This window comes from Coptis chinensis, chromosome 9, assembly GCF_015680905.1.
Source record: "Coptis chinensis isolate HL-2020 chromosome 9, ASM1568090v1, whole genome shotgun sequence".
NCBI lineage: Eukaryota > Viridiplantae > Streptophyta > Magnoliopsida > Ranunculales > Ranunculaceae > Coptis > Coptis chinensis.
In genome coordinates, this window is record NC_141464.1 from 62,546,753 (window position 1) to 62,562,137 (window position 15,385).

The 15,385-nt window shown below is 35.9% G+C and overlaps 1 protein-coding gene across 1 annotated transcript; it reads right to left on the reverse strand.

Moving 5' to 3' along the window:
* Positions 1–8,579: 8,579 nt before the first annotated feature.
* On the reverse strand, positions 8,580–9,059 carry LOC147477235 (uncharacterized). The gene has a single exon (XM_086585949.1). It carries the CDS (start codon positions 9,057–9,059, stop codon positions 8,580–8,582), a length of 480 nt encoding a protein of 159 aa, XP_086442075.1.
* Between the last annotated feature and the right edge of the window lie 6,326 nt (positions 9,060–15,385).

The following is a 15,385-nucleotide window of genomic DNA, read 5'->3' on the forward strand; positions in this document are numbered from 1 at the left end:
TGAACTTCCGATAAAATCATACAAAAGCCAAAATCATCAATAGTACGTAACAAGATAAAGTCTTGACAAGGCGATGAAACTACAATAGAAACCACGATTACAAGGAGAAAGCAGAATCAAAAATAAAACAACACAATGGCGCGCCAATGTCACAACTCATAAGGGACATACAAAGACATCAGAATCCAAAACCATGGCACCCGTTATGGATACCAAGGCTATAGCAACCTTTATTGATATGTTCTGGTTCGAGGAACAAGTGCAGACTGAGGAAATATACTCGGTCATTCACGGCCATTGCCGCATTGATACTCTAGTGTACGGTAGAAAAGATTGTCGCCACATTCTCCACACCTTGGTGCTTGAGCCCTAACAACCCATCCTGCATCAACATATACACCAGTAACAATATGTGATTGTCGGCATGTTTCAACGTATGTTATGTTCATCCGGCGCTTCAGACATCTTGGTTCACCACACTTCATCGCCTGAACCTTGTCTCCGATCCTGCAAGAATACCGAAAAACCTCGGGCGCGTGAACAGCTCGATTGTTGTTGCTAGTTGTGCTACCATCAGCTGAATTGATCATATCTATTAATAACTTCCGATACAACAGTGGATATCCCAGAACTTCAGGCTTTAATTAATTTATGTTGCCTTTCGAAAATTGTGGTAACATATGGCATATATAGGTTCAAAATCTAGGCAAGTGGCATATAATTACAAACTGGCTCGTTAGCTCTATAAAGCCCACTCATTATCATATACACTATTTTGATAGATCGCATATCTCATTAAATTTAAAAGCCGTATAGTCATATGTGGGAACACTTCGTTGCAATTTCAAAGTTGCGGCAAGAAGAGACAAACCCAAAGTTCTTGTGGTAAGGCCGTAAGGAGACGGTGGTCGAGGGGTAGACTGCATAAGTCCGCGTAGTCCAAGTTAAGCCACTACCTCCCTTTTTCTAATTCATATTTCTCCTTTTCTTTTCAAGACCTTGTGGACAAACGGTAATGCTTATTAATTGGGGGTGGGGTGGGGGACGTTCTGGACAAACGGCAATGCTTATTATTATTATTTTTTTGGGAGAGGGTGTTTTACCTCCTTTTTCTAACTCATATTTTCCCTTTTTCTTTTTTTTTCAAGACCTTGCGGACAAACCATGAAATTAAATTTCGTTTTCAGTCACTATTTCGGTGTTGTGCAGTTTATGCGCTTATCGGGATTCGGGAGCAAATCGCTCTAAGAGCTTATAGCGATTAATCGGATTAATAGGAATTAATCGCCTTACTTAACCTATTAATGATATAACAACATAAAACAAAATAAAAAAAAAAAAAACTACAAGCCTGAGTGGTGGAGTGCTAGCTAGCCTAAGAGTTTTCTTTTGTGGTTTTTCACTTTTTACGGTTTTGATTATTTTTCCGCAGTGAAGCGAAACATTTTCAATATATATATTCGTGGGCTTTTCTTTCTTGGGTTTTTTTGTCGACTTAAATTTTAAAAAAAAAAAAACAAACAAACAAAACCTGTAAACCTATTAATCGGCGCTTTTTTTATACCGATTTTCCGATTAAGCGGAAGAAATCGCCCATTTTATGGCACCCGTTCAGACCTTTAAATTTTTTTCTTGATCGGATCGGTCGAGGGGTGCATAGTGCTTATGCACCGATTAATAGGCGCTTAAACTGCCCAGTTTCGGTGACAACAGAAAACGAAATTATAGAAATTTTCGCAAAAAATAAGAGAAAATATGTGAATACATTATGGGCAATTGGGCACCAACTATACTTTCAAATTTAAATGTCTATACACCAAAAATGACTAAAATAAGCAACTCCATATCTCAAAATTAACAATCCTCTCAAATACACATATTGTAGTTCTAATGAATGATCACAGAAGAACCAACTATGATCAATGAATGAATAACTATATTGAATGAAGATTCGAAAAATGTTTGATAAGACTTGGAAGTAAGTTTATTGATTGATCATAAAAAGGTTACAAGAGCTCTATATGTTTCTCTCTTTCTCTCTTTCTCTCTCCAGTTTACAATCTTTTTTGTGGAAATCAGATAATGAATCATCTTCCTTTATTCCGGTCTTTATATAGTCTTTTCAAATAGTGTTGAACCAACCAACTCATGCCATGTGTCCATTATGTTTCTTCTTCCTTTTCCTTCTTATATTTCCCGCTCATTCCTATAATAAATCAACTTATACAGAGATATGGGCCCTTATGCCGATATCTCAATGTGTAAACCAAATTAAATCCTGAAATATCACTTGACGATAATTGCCCACGACTCGGTGAAGCTTTGGTTGTCAATACCATTCTCCCCCGAGACCGATCAGCTATGGATGTGCTTTCGGCCCAGGATCGGTTTCAAGTTATGTGCACTTCGGTAGAAAAGGTATGCATATACTCTTTACATTGCCCTTATTTTTATTACTTTTTACCCTTGCTTAGTAATTAACTTGTCTTTTGTACTTTCGATACCAGTTTAAAGTGGCAGTTGTGAGCCAGTTTGAATCTGACATGACTCACTTCCGCCATCCGAGGAAAACAATAAGCGGCTGAGGAAAGATAGACAACAACTGCATCAGTCTTTTGAAGAGGAGAAAACAAAGCACGCTGCTACCCTCACCAAAATGGACGCTGCCCTCAGTAAGCTGGACTCTTCAGAGAAAGCTAAAAAGACTGCTATCAATGACCTGAAGAAGTTTGTTGAGGAGAATACGCAGTTGCAGACCAACATGCAACTCTCGTACCAGACTTTGGCTGACAAGTATGCTAAAAAATGCGCCGAGGCAACAGAGTTGGCAGCCCAAGTTGCCCAGGCTGATGCTGAGTTGGTTGAGGCAGATTCAAACATGGACTATTGTGTCACGACCATGAGAAGCTTCAGAACCTATCTTCCCCAACACATCATAGACCAATACAATCTTGGAGATGGTAATGAAGCTCCTATTGAAACTGCTCAACCACTGGTCGCTGCTGGCAATGAACCTACTGAGAAAGAAACCATTGACAATCTCGACACTGATCCTCTAATCCTGACCCCGACTTGTCTAAAGGGAATCAGTAACGATCCTGAGATCAATATTATTCTTGGAGGCAAATCAAGTGCTGTAGATCAAGTCAATGGTTCCAGTCGCAGCTGAAGCTCCTTTTAATCATTTGTTATCCATTGTAATATCGATACAATCTATTATTCTCTTTTGAATCAAGTAACTTAGAATTCTTTTGAAGTGTTTATACATAATTGCTTTCTGTTCTTCACCGATACTTACACTATGCTTGCTCAACACATTTCTTCTTCGATATCCTTCCACACAACAGTATTACCAATTTATACTTAGCAAAATCTTTTCCAAAGAAATCAAAAAAATTCGGTACCACTCCACTTAAATATAATACAAATCGTACTCCTCTTATCAATCGACACTTAGAACTAAATTTAAAAAGAAATTCATATTTTCGATACTACCCTGCTCAAAAGTAGTATCACTTGATGCTTAGAAACATAGTACAAAATATCAGGATATGGGTATTTATCGATATTCAATTTCTAGATATATATCGTGGATATATCCCTTTCTTTGGGGATATTTGACATTGTTTCACATGTAAATATCGTGGATATATCTAAAATATCGACAAATATCGTAGATATTATGGATATTTCTTTATATATCATGATACATTATTTATATTTATTTAAAATATAATGGTAAATATTAAATAAAATTGTTATATACACAAAATATTGCTAAATATCTCTAAATATTGCAAAATATCCCCAAATATCACAAATATCACAAATATCATCAAAATATCGCCGATATTTGCAGTCGTAAATATCTCTTAACATATCGTGATATTTATATATTTTTTTCTGAAATATGGATAGATATCCCCAAATATCGTGATATATCGGGATATTTTGTACTATGCTTAGAAACAACATTAAAAGGAAATTCATATTTTGTATACTACCCCACTCAAAAGCAGTATCAATTGATACTTAGAACAAAATTGAAAAGAAATTCATATTTTTATACTACCCCACTCAAAAACAGTATCAATTGATACTTAGAACAAAATTGAAAAGAAATTCATATTTTTTATACTACCCCACTCAAAAACAGTATCAATTGATACTTAGAACAAAATTAAAAAGAAATTCATATTTTTGATACTATCCCACTCAAAAACAGTATCAATTGATACTTATCATAAAATTAAAAACAATCAATATTTTCGATACTACCTCACTTAAAAGTAGTATCAATTGAAAAACATACCTTTGATTATTATTTTTATTTAATATTGAAGAGCATATTTATCTACACAACTTTTCTGATTGGTTTTACCTCCTTTGCTTTTCCTTGATCTGAACTTGAACATTGCTGCCAAGAGCAAGATTTTCTTTGACCTGAACTCGATATTGCTGCAAAGAACATGATTTTTTTACCTGAACTCGACATTGCTGCCAAGAACATAATTTTTTTACCTGAACTCGACATTACTGCCATGAACAGGATTTTTTTACTTGAACTCGACATTGCTGCCAAGAACATGATTTTTTTTACCTGTACTCGACATTTCTGCCAAGAACAAGATTTTTTGACATGAACTCGACATTGCTGCCAAGAACAGGATTTTTTTATCTGAACTCGACATTGCTACGAATAACAGGATTTTTTTACCTGAACTCGACATTGGTGCCAATAACATGATTTTTTTACCTAAACTCGACATTGCTGCCAAGAACATGATTTCTTGACCTAAACTCGACATTGCTGCCAAGAACAAGACTTTTTCTTTGACCTGGTATTGAGGTGAGGACCTACAGATCACCATGATTTTTTCTTTGACCTGTTATCAATATATAATTCTTTGGATACCACGATTTGTAATATTTATATAGAAAAAGTCATTGGAAACTTCAATATCTTTATTGAATGCACATTTTAACCATACATCAAAATACTCAGAATAATCTTTATTGATAAAATGCTTTCAAATTGCTTACATTTTGAGGTTTTGCTAATATTCCTCCTTTTGCATCTTTTAGGTAATAAGCACCATTAATGCCTACCTTATGAATGAAGTAAGGCCTTTCCCAGCTTGCCTGCCCCTTTTTCTTTAGTTGCTTGAGTAACCATTTTCAATACCAAATCGCCCTCCTGAAAACACCTCTCTTTTACTTTCTTATTGAAAGTTTTCTTAAGCTGTCGATGGTAAGTATCGAGCCTTAATCTTGCTTGATCTCTTATATCCTCCAGATTGAAGACTTCTGTCGCCATTACTTCATTATTTTGGCCATTCATTAAGACTTTGATTTTGGATGTCGAAACCACCATTTCTGATGGAGTCACTGCTTCCACGCCATAAGCTAACGTTAAAAAAGATTCCCCTGTGGCGGTTCGAGGTGTAGTTCTATAAGCCCATAGAACACTATTTAACTCATCCACCTAGAGACCTTTCTTGTCTTCTAACTTTTTCTTTGTATTATCCATAATGGTTTTATTCGTTACCTCTACTTGCCCATTACCTTGGGCATAATATGGTGCCGATGTAAAGTGTTTTACCTTGTATGACTCCAAAAAAGCTTTTACTTATCCTCCAAGGAACTGTGGCCTATTATCTGATATGATGGCATAAGGCAACCTATATCGGCATATTACCCTTTCAAATGGAAAATTTATCACATCATTCTCCTTTATGTGTTGTAGTGTTATAGCTTCTACCCACTTGGTGAAGTAACCTGTGACAGCAAGCATAAACCGCCTTTTACCTCTTCTAGGCACTAGAGGACCCACAAAATCCATGCCCCATAGCGCAAAAAGCCATGGATTCGATACGCAATGTAACTCCTTAGCTGGTATATGTATTGCATTTCCATGTATTTGGCATTGAATACACTTTTTAGCATATCGAAGACAATCTCTTCGCATTTTGAGGCCAAAAATATCCTTGCTTTGTTATTTTATTTACCAATGACCTTCCAGCTGAATGATTTCCACATTCTCCTTCGTGAAGCTCTGCAATGATTAGATGTGCATCCTCTGATGATATACATTTCAAATGTGAACCTCCAGGATTCTTCCGATATAACTCATCTTCGAGCAATACATATCTTTGCGCTCCAGACTTAATCCTTCTGGTTTCATTTTTATCCTCTAGTAATTTATCATTGGATAAGTATGAGATATATGCTTCCATCCATGACGCCCCCAATGTGTTGATCTCCATGACCTCCAATTCATCGATATCGATGCTTGGCCGTTGCTGAACACCGATGTGCAAAGTGCGCCCCTCAGTGTTTTCCAACATTGCCGCAACATAAGCTAGGGCGTCAACATGCCTTTTTTCATTTCTATTGAGGTGTTAAAGCCTTATTTTACTAAAGTCTTTCAACTTTTCTTTTATAACACTCAAATAATTCACCATGTTTTCACATCTTGCTAAATATCCACCATTGATTTGACTGACCACCAGCATTGAATCACTGAAAATTGATAATTCTTTGATTTTGAGAGATTTGGCCATCTCGAGACCTGCAATTAAAGTTTCGTACTCCGCCTCGTTATTAGATGCATGGAATCCTAATATCACTGCTGTTTCAAGCCTTTGATTTTCGGGTGTGACCAGCATGATCCCGATACAACATCCCTTACTTCCATATGATCCATCCACAAATAGCGTCCAAACATTTGTTCCGGCTCATGGATCATCTGTGTCGATAATATCTTCAGGCTCTTGCAGCGTTGAGAATTCTTCTTCTTTCATGCACCAACTAGTGTCCTCACATGGAAAATCAGCCAGGAAATTGGCCAAGACCTGACTTTTTTCCGACATTCGGTTTCGATATTCGACACCAAATTCATTTATTAATACCGACCACTTCGACATCCTTCCTGATTTGGAAGTTTGCACCAAAGTCTGCTTTAATGGAAGAGTTGTCATAACAATCACAGAGTGTGATTGAAAATATGGCTTCAGTCTCTGAGATGAGAATAAAAGTGCCAAAGCATACTTTTCCAGTGTCGAATATTGTGTCTCCGCCTCGAGCATTGTCTTGCTTTGAAAATACACAGGTCTTTCGACACCATTCTCAACCTTTACCAACACTAAATTTATGGCAAATTCTGATACTGCCAAATAGAGGAGCAAACTTTCCCCCTCATATGGTTTTCTAAGTGTTGGCATCTCTTGCAGATACTTCTTTTAACTTAGAAAATGCCTCTTCACATTCTTCATTCCAATAGAATTTAATATTCTTTTTAAGCAACTTGAAAAGAGGCTTACAACGATCAGAGGTTTGGGAAATGAATATGTTGAGAGCCGCTATTCTTCCCGTTAACCTTTGTATCTGCTTTCTTGTTGTTGGTGATGGCATCTGCTGAAGTGCTCGTATCTGATCTGGATTAGTGTCGATACCTCTCTTGGTAACAATGTAACCAAAGAATTTTCTAGAACTAACGCTGAAAGTACATTTCTCTGGGTTAAGATTCATATTAAACTCCTTCAATATCCGGAACACGGTATCGAGATCTTTGACATGGTCTTCAGCTCTCATGGATTTTCTAACCATATCGTCGATATACACCTCGACAATTCTCTTAATGACCATTTTAAATATTTTCTCCACTAACCTCTGGTACGTAGCTCCTGCATTTTTTAACCCAAATGGCATTCTGATGAAGCAATATATTCCTCCATTTACCACGAAAGACATTTTGAGTTGATCTATAATAGCCATTATGATCTGGAAATATCCTAAATATTCATCGCAAAAACTGATTAACTCCAAACCCGCTGTTCGATAAACCAACTCATCGATCTATCCTTAGAATTGGATAATGATCTTTAGAACACTTCTTATTGACATCTGTGAAATCGACACATATTCGAATTCTCCTATCCTTCTTTGGCACTACTACTATGTTAGCGACCCATTATGAATGATCCACCTCCTTAATTATGCCATTACTCAGCATTTTTTGTATTTCATCTTGTACTGCTTCTTTATACATTGGCCTGACTTTTCGATGCTTTTGATGGATAGGAGTTGCATTTTCCTCCATATTCAGCTTGTGTGAACAAATATCTGGGTTGATACCAGTGAGATCCGACATTGACCACGCAAAGACATCCTGATTTTCCTTTAAAAATCCCATCAAATCATCTATAACACATACATGCATTTCAGTTCCAATGAATGTATGACGATCATTCTCTCTTGTGCCGATATTCACCTTCTCCACTGTTTCTATTGTTTTTTTTTCCCATATTTCTTCATTCGGGCTTAGCTCTTGTGTGAACTTCCTACTCCTGTATATGCTGCACATCGGTGTCGGTAGGTAAAGCTCCCTATAACTACTAACTAGAGTTTTCCAAGACGCCCCCAGTGTCTTGTCTCTTTTCCTTCATCATACCATTTACTGTGACAAAATTGCACTTTTGGGACTCAAATTGGTCCCCTCTTATCTCATGCAACCCATATGCCGTTAAGAATCGAATTACTTGGTAGAATGTGCTTGAAACGGCTTTCATATCATGAATTCACTTCCTACCAAGTACCGCATTATGATCAGAATGATGTTTGATGACCACAAATTTGGTCATCATTGTTTGTGGTCCCGCCCGAACGGGCAACTTGATCTCCCCAGCTGGCTTGGTGGAGCTTCCATTAAAACCATATAGACTAAATTGTGGGGCTTTTAGATGCGTCTCATTGAGACCGATACCAATGAATGCTTTCCTGAACAAAATATTCACAGAGCTACCACAGTCCACTAATATCTTCTGCACGTCATATCTCGAGATACACAAAGTAATTAATAATGCATTGTTATGAGGCAACATTACCTTTGACAAATCATCAGGTATGAACATTATTTCACCTGGAATGCTCCTCGATACAAGATTTTGGCTTACAGGTATAGGCTCGATATTGACCTCGAGAACCTCCTTAACTGTCGAGATCTTCCTTATCTTGTCTCGAGTAATTTTCTTCTGAGGTATCTCGCCCTTGTAAATCATATTTATTACCCCCCAGGGGCTTCTCCTGTATAGTTGTTGTTTATGCTGGTCTTACATCAGCCCTAAATTCTCGCAACTTCCCCCCTTTCATTAATCTGTCGATTTCTTTCAACAGTTGCAGACATCTATTTGTCTCATGGTTCTCAACTTTATGAAAGTTGCAATAAGGCTTACCTTTTATTTCCCTGAGTGCAAATTTCGGCCATACCAGAAAAGCTTCTTTCGCCACCCTTCTTAATATATCTTCAGGAGTGGTATTAATGGCAATAAAATTTTTAGGATCCAACTCTTCTTTCAAAGTTCTTTCATATTTCCTCCTTCGTTGCGGCTGATTATCCCTATTCGTATAATTTTCCTGAGGTATTTTATTATCTAACCTCGAGGATTCTCGATTCTCATGTCGATCTCCCTGATTTCTCTCATTTTTCCCCGACTCCGACACTTGCAACACATTTTGCATTGTTGCTGCTTGTATCCCTTCTTCCACTCTAATATATCTATCCACTTTGTCGTACAACTCCTGTAGACTTTTGACTTCCTTACGTAAGAGATATTTATGCATATCAGATCCAGGTATCACACCAGTTTGAAAAGCCATGACAGCTGTCATCTCAGACTGGTCAAGCCTTTCCACCGATTGAGTTTATGCTTTGAATCTGGCTAGAAAATCCTTTAAAGACTCCTTCTTTCCTTGCTTCAGCTGGAATAAAACCGATACCTGTTTCGGTTTTATCCATTGATGGCCATAATTTGTGAGGAATCTTTCCTCAATCTCGTGAAAGCATGAGATGGTCCCCTCAGGTATTGTGCAAAACCATTTCAATGCCTTAGCCTTCAAACTAGAAGAAAAAGATCGACATATGACAGAATCCCAATATTCAGTTCCATGATATATTGAGAACTGATGTCGATAGCAGAAAAGATGGTCCATTGGGTCTGTGGTCCCATCATATTGGGTGAATTTAGGATTTTTAAATTTTGGGGGTAATGGTACTCTCTCTATCTCTTTCTTTAAAGGATTTCGACCCATATCATCAGCTAATTTCCGCATTGATGCCGATACCTTTTCTAGCAACTGATCACCAAATTGGCTCTACACCATCTCCTGTACAATCTCTTTTATGATCAGCTGGGGTGTTTGTACAATTTCTTCCACTCTTACTGCCTTTGGTGTCGTTCTCCTAACTGATTGCACCTCTTCGAGATGGTTTTTCATGGCTTTCTTGAGATGAGTCTTTTTGGCCACAGGAGTGCCTGAACACGACTCAGCCCCATCCTTCTCATACAATTCTTCAACCTCACGTCTTTCCTTATCCTTTCTTATTGCTTTATTCTCTGCTATCAGAGCATTATTTTGCTTTTCTAATTCATCAAACTTCTTTAGCAAGACTCTCAAAGACATCCATTCCTCCTGTACTTCTTTCACTTCATCTAGCATTCTACTTACCGGACGTCTTGTTCGTCTTTCTTCATTTTTGGATGCTATTTGAGAAGTACTTTCTCTATTTGTTGTTGTTGCCTTAGCACGCTTTGGAGGCATTCTGAAAAAAAGATTCACCACTCACAGATTCAAGAAATTTTAAATGGTTAAGAATGAAGAACAAATTCCACTCTTTACAAGAAATTTCTTCTAATTAATATAATCTTTTAACAAAAAAGCAAAGAACACAAACTAAACCACCCTTCTCACGGATTCGATCTGTCAAAGAGAAGAAAACAAAACAAAACTAGAATTCTTTCCTGATCCTTGAATCACAAACGGAGCCAATGTAGTTCTAATGAATGATCACAGAAGAACCAACTATGATCAATGATGAATTATTGTGATCAATGAATGAATAACTATATTGAATGAAGATTCGAAAGATGTTTGATAAGACTTGGAAGTAAGTTTATTGATTGATCATAAAAAGGTTACAAGAGCTCTCTCTGTTTCTCTCTTTCTCTCTCCAGTTTACAATCTTTTTTGTGGAAATTAGATAATGAATCATCTTCCTCTATTCCGGTCTTTATATAGTCTTTTCAAATAGTGATGAACCAATCAACTCATGCCACGTGTCCATTCTCCTTCTTCTTCCTTTTCCTTCTCATATTTCCCGCTCATTCGTGTAATAAATCAACTTATACAGAGATATCATCCCTTATGCCGATATCTCAATGTTTAAACCAAATTAAACCTTGAAATATCACTTGACGATATTTGCCCACGACACATATATTACATATTTCAATAATCAAATGTTTAGAAGACAAAAAGAAATCACAATGGAGGGATTGGAGGGAGAATACAAACTTACCAAGGTGAAGTATGAGTCTCTCAAATATTTGGATGCCTAAGTAAATGTTTGAAAAAGATTAGGGCTTTAATGTTTAGTAACTAATAAATACTAATTGCTAAATTGACAAAACTAACCTCTATTTAAAATATTATTGCACTTGCTACCATTTTGAAATTTTCTCTAAATTCCATGAAAAACTGCATATCAATGTATATAATATATCAATATATATAATGAACGAAATCGAAAAAAAAATGAAATTGTCGGCGTAAAAACTTCGAAAACTTGCAAACATAAAATGTTTTGGTGCCCACCGAAAACGAAAATTTTCTCGAAATTTTCACAAAAGACCTTGCAGACTCATATTTTTCTAACTCATAGTTTTCCTTTTCTTTTTTTTTAAAGACCTTGCGGACAAACCAAGAAATTAAATTTCGTTTTCGGTCATTGTTTCGATGACAACAGAAAACGAAATTATATAAATTTCGCAAAAAATAAGAGAAAATATGCGAATACATTATGGGCAATTGGGCACCAACTATACTTTCAAATTTAAATGTCTATACACCAAAAATGACCAAAATAAGCAACTCCATATCTCAAAATTAACAATCCTCTCAAATACACATATATTACATACTTCAATAATCAAATGTTTAGAAGGCAAAAGGAAATCAAAATGGAGGGATTGGAGGGAAAATACAAACTTACCAAGGTGAAGTATGAGTCTCTCAAATATTTGGATGACTAAGTAAATGTTTGTCAAAGATTAGGGCTTTAATGTTTAGTAACTAGTAAATACTAATTGCTAAATTGACAAAACTAACCTATTTAAAATATTATTGCACTTGCTACTATTTTGAAAATTTCTCTAAACTTCATGAAAAACTGCATATCAATGTATATAATATATCAATGTATATAATGAACGAAATCGAAAAAAAAAATGAAATTATTTCTAAAAAACTTCGAAAACTTGCAAACAGAAAATGTATGGTCCAAAATGTTTCGGTGCCCATCGAAAACTAAAATTTTCACAAAATTTTCCGGAATTAACGATAGTGCTTATTAATTGGTGGTCGGGGGGGGGGATTGATTTGACTCAACTTGTCACAAAGCATTCATTTCATTTGCCTTTTCCTACATCATTGGCACAAGCGAAAGTCAGGAGGTGCCAATATTCCTACATCAGTTCCAAATTTGGACTAAAAAAATCTGCTTTTTTAGTAAATAAATACATGTTACAAGAAATTGGTCCCAAAGCCTATTTTCGAGTGAAAATAACTCTCACAACCAGCGTTTTTTTTTAATCACTCTCAAGGACAATTTTCGGGTGAAAATAATCCTAAAAACCAATTTTCAAGTGAAAATAACCCATATAGACAAATAACCTGGATTTGAAATAAATATTTTCCAATTTTACCCTTTCTGTCATTTTGTTATGAACAATGAGTGTTCATACCTTATGTTGATGTATGAACAATGATTGTTCATATCCAAATAGGTGAGAGATATAAACAATGATTGTTCATACTCTAATAAGTGTTCTTACTAATCATACATTATGTTGATGTATGAACATTGATTGTTCATAGCTCATGTTGAGGTATAAACAATGATTGTTCATACTCCAATAAGTGTTCTTAGTGATCATACATTATGTTGAGGTATGAACATTGATCGTTCATACCCCAAATAGGTATGAACAATAATTGTGCATAGCTCATGTTAAGATATGAACAACCCAAATAGGTATGAACAATAAGTGTTATTATTGATCATATATTATTTTGAGGCATGAATAATGATTTTTCATACTCTAATAGGTGTTCTTACTAACCATACATTATGTTGAGGTATGAACATTGATTGTTCATACCCCAAGTAGGTATGAACAATAAGTATTATTACTGATAATATATTATGTTAAGGTATGAACAATGATTGTTCATAACTTATGTTGAGGTACGGTATGAACAATCGTTGTTCATACTATATACACCGAGTCACTTTGGTTAGGCGGGGCCATTTATTATTTCACACTAGAGGTATACTTGACTTTTCATCTACTTGAGTCGTTTTTAATTTTGCGTCAAGGGTATGCTTGAACTTTCATCTACCCGGTCAGTGATTAAAAAAAGAATGGTTATAGGAGTTACTTTTTCCCCGATCTGTCCTGAACAGTTTTTTTTTTTTTTTTTTTTTTGATATTCAGCTTCCATTCTTACTTAAACTTTAAAAGGTGGTGTTACATAATTCTACAACCAACAAGGTGGGGGGTAATCCTTGCATACTTGTTGGCCCACTTTGTTAGCTGGTTAGCGTCTCTATTACTATTTCTGTTCAACCAAAATAATTTAACAATCACTTATGGATAGTTCTCATTATATTCTCGCATAGTGTTCTTGAGCCTATTATAGTCCTCTTCAAAATCCCACACAAGGGTGTTTTCTCCTGCTGCCAGAGTCTTCACGAGCCTTTGACTATCTCCTAGTATCACCATGTTCTTAATCTGTAGTTTATGTGCCAATATAATCGCAAGCTCTACTCCTCTGCATTCTGCTTGCATTGCATTTTGACATTTAAACTTGATGTATACTGCTCCAATTAGCCTCCCATCCTGTCCTTTACATATTGCTGCTACTGCTCCTCTTCCTGTGTCTTTCTCATAAGCTCCACCACCATATATCCTATGCCAGTTCTCATGTTTCATTTGTTCTGTTCTTGTGAACTCAACCATCATATCTGATGTCGCAGTCTTCCTAGGAGTATCTGTCTCCTTCTTATATGCTTTACTGACTTGCTCTGTGTGTGTGCACACATTCTTGTAGATGTCCTGAACCCTTATTTCTTGTCCTTCAAACTTAAACTTGTTTCTGCAAGCCCATATTGCTGATAGTAGACAAATTGCATATATTTTTGCATATTTACCTTTAGAGTCTTGTTTATGAATACCCCAGTTCAGAAGTTAATTAATCGGGTGCAAATCTGACACCTTTATCGTCATTCTGCATCATATCATTCTTTGGCCAAGTATAGATCCCATCCACAATCTTCTAGACTATTCGCAGTCAAAAAACACATGGTAATCTATTTCCATCCCTAGAGAGTTACTCTCTGTACATGTTAATACTACTAAATATAGTACAGAATATCAGTATATGGCAAAATATCGACCCCTGATTTATGGATATGTATCGTGGATATATCCCCTCTTTGGGGATATTTGGTATTGTTTCATGCAAATATCGTGGATATATCCAAAATATCGATAAATATCATAGATATTGTGGATATTTATTGATATATCATGATATGTAATTTATATTTATTTGAAATATAATGGTAAATATTAAATAAAATTGCTACCTACACAAAATATCGTCAAATATCCTCAAATATCATAAATATCGTCGATATTTGCAGTCTTATATATCTCTAAACATATCGTGATATTTATATATCTTTTGTTAAAATCTCGATATTTATCGTGATATATCATGATATTTTGTACTATGCTACTAAGTATTAAGTACTAACTAGGGGTGTCCATGGGTCGGTTTGGGTCGGGTTTGGGTCTAAACCAACAACCGAACCGACCCTATCGGTTTATATTTTTTTAGAACCGAACCAAACCGGTTGTATTATAGTAACCGAACCGAACTGAATTAATTTTCAGCCGAACCGATATCCAAACCGAACCGACTGGGTTACAGTTTAACTGATGTTAACCGACCCGAACCGACTAGTTTTTACATATTTTAAAATTAAATCAATTAAGTATATATATTTTAATATATATTATATATATCGAGTCGGGTTTGAAACTAAACCGATGACCGAACCTACCCTATTGGTTTTCAAATATACTTAACCGAACCGAACCAACTTATAAACATAACCGACCCAAAACCGACCGGTTCGGTCGGTTTTGTATGTTCGGGTGGTTTTATGCACACCCCTAGTACTAACATATACCGACTTAAGATATATTTTTAAAATTTGGTGTAAAATGGAGAGAAGATAAGGTGAACTCACAATCTACTT

Bases quoted from the DNA above. Each gene is read 5' to 3' on its own strand.
- LOC147477235 (XM_086585949.1), bottom strand. From the start codon at position 9,059: ATGATTTACAAGGGCGAGATACCTCAGAAGAAAATTACTCGAGACAAG.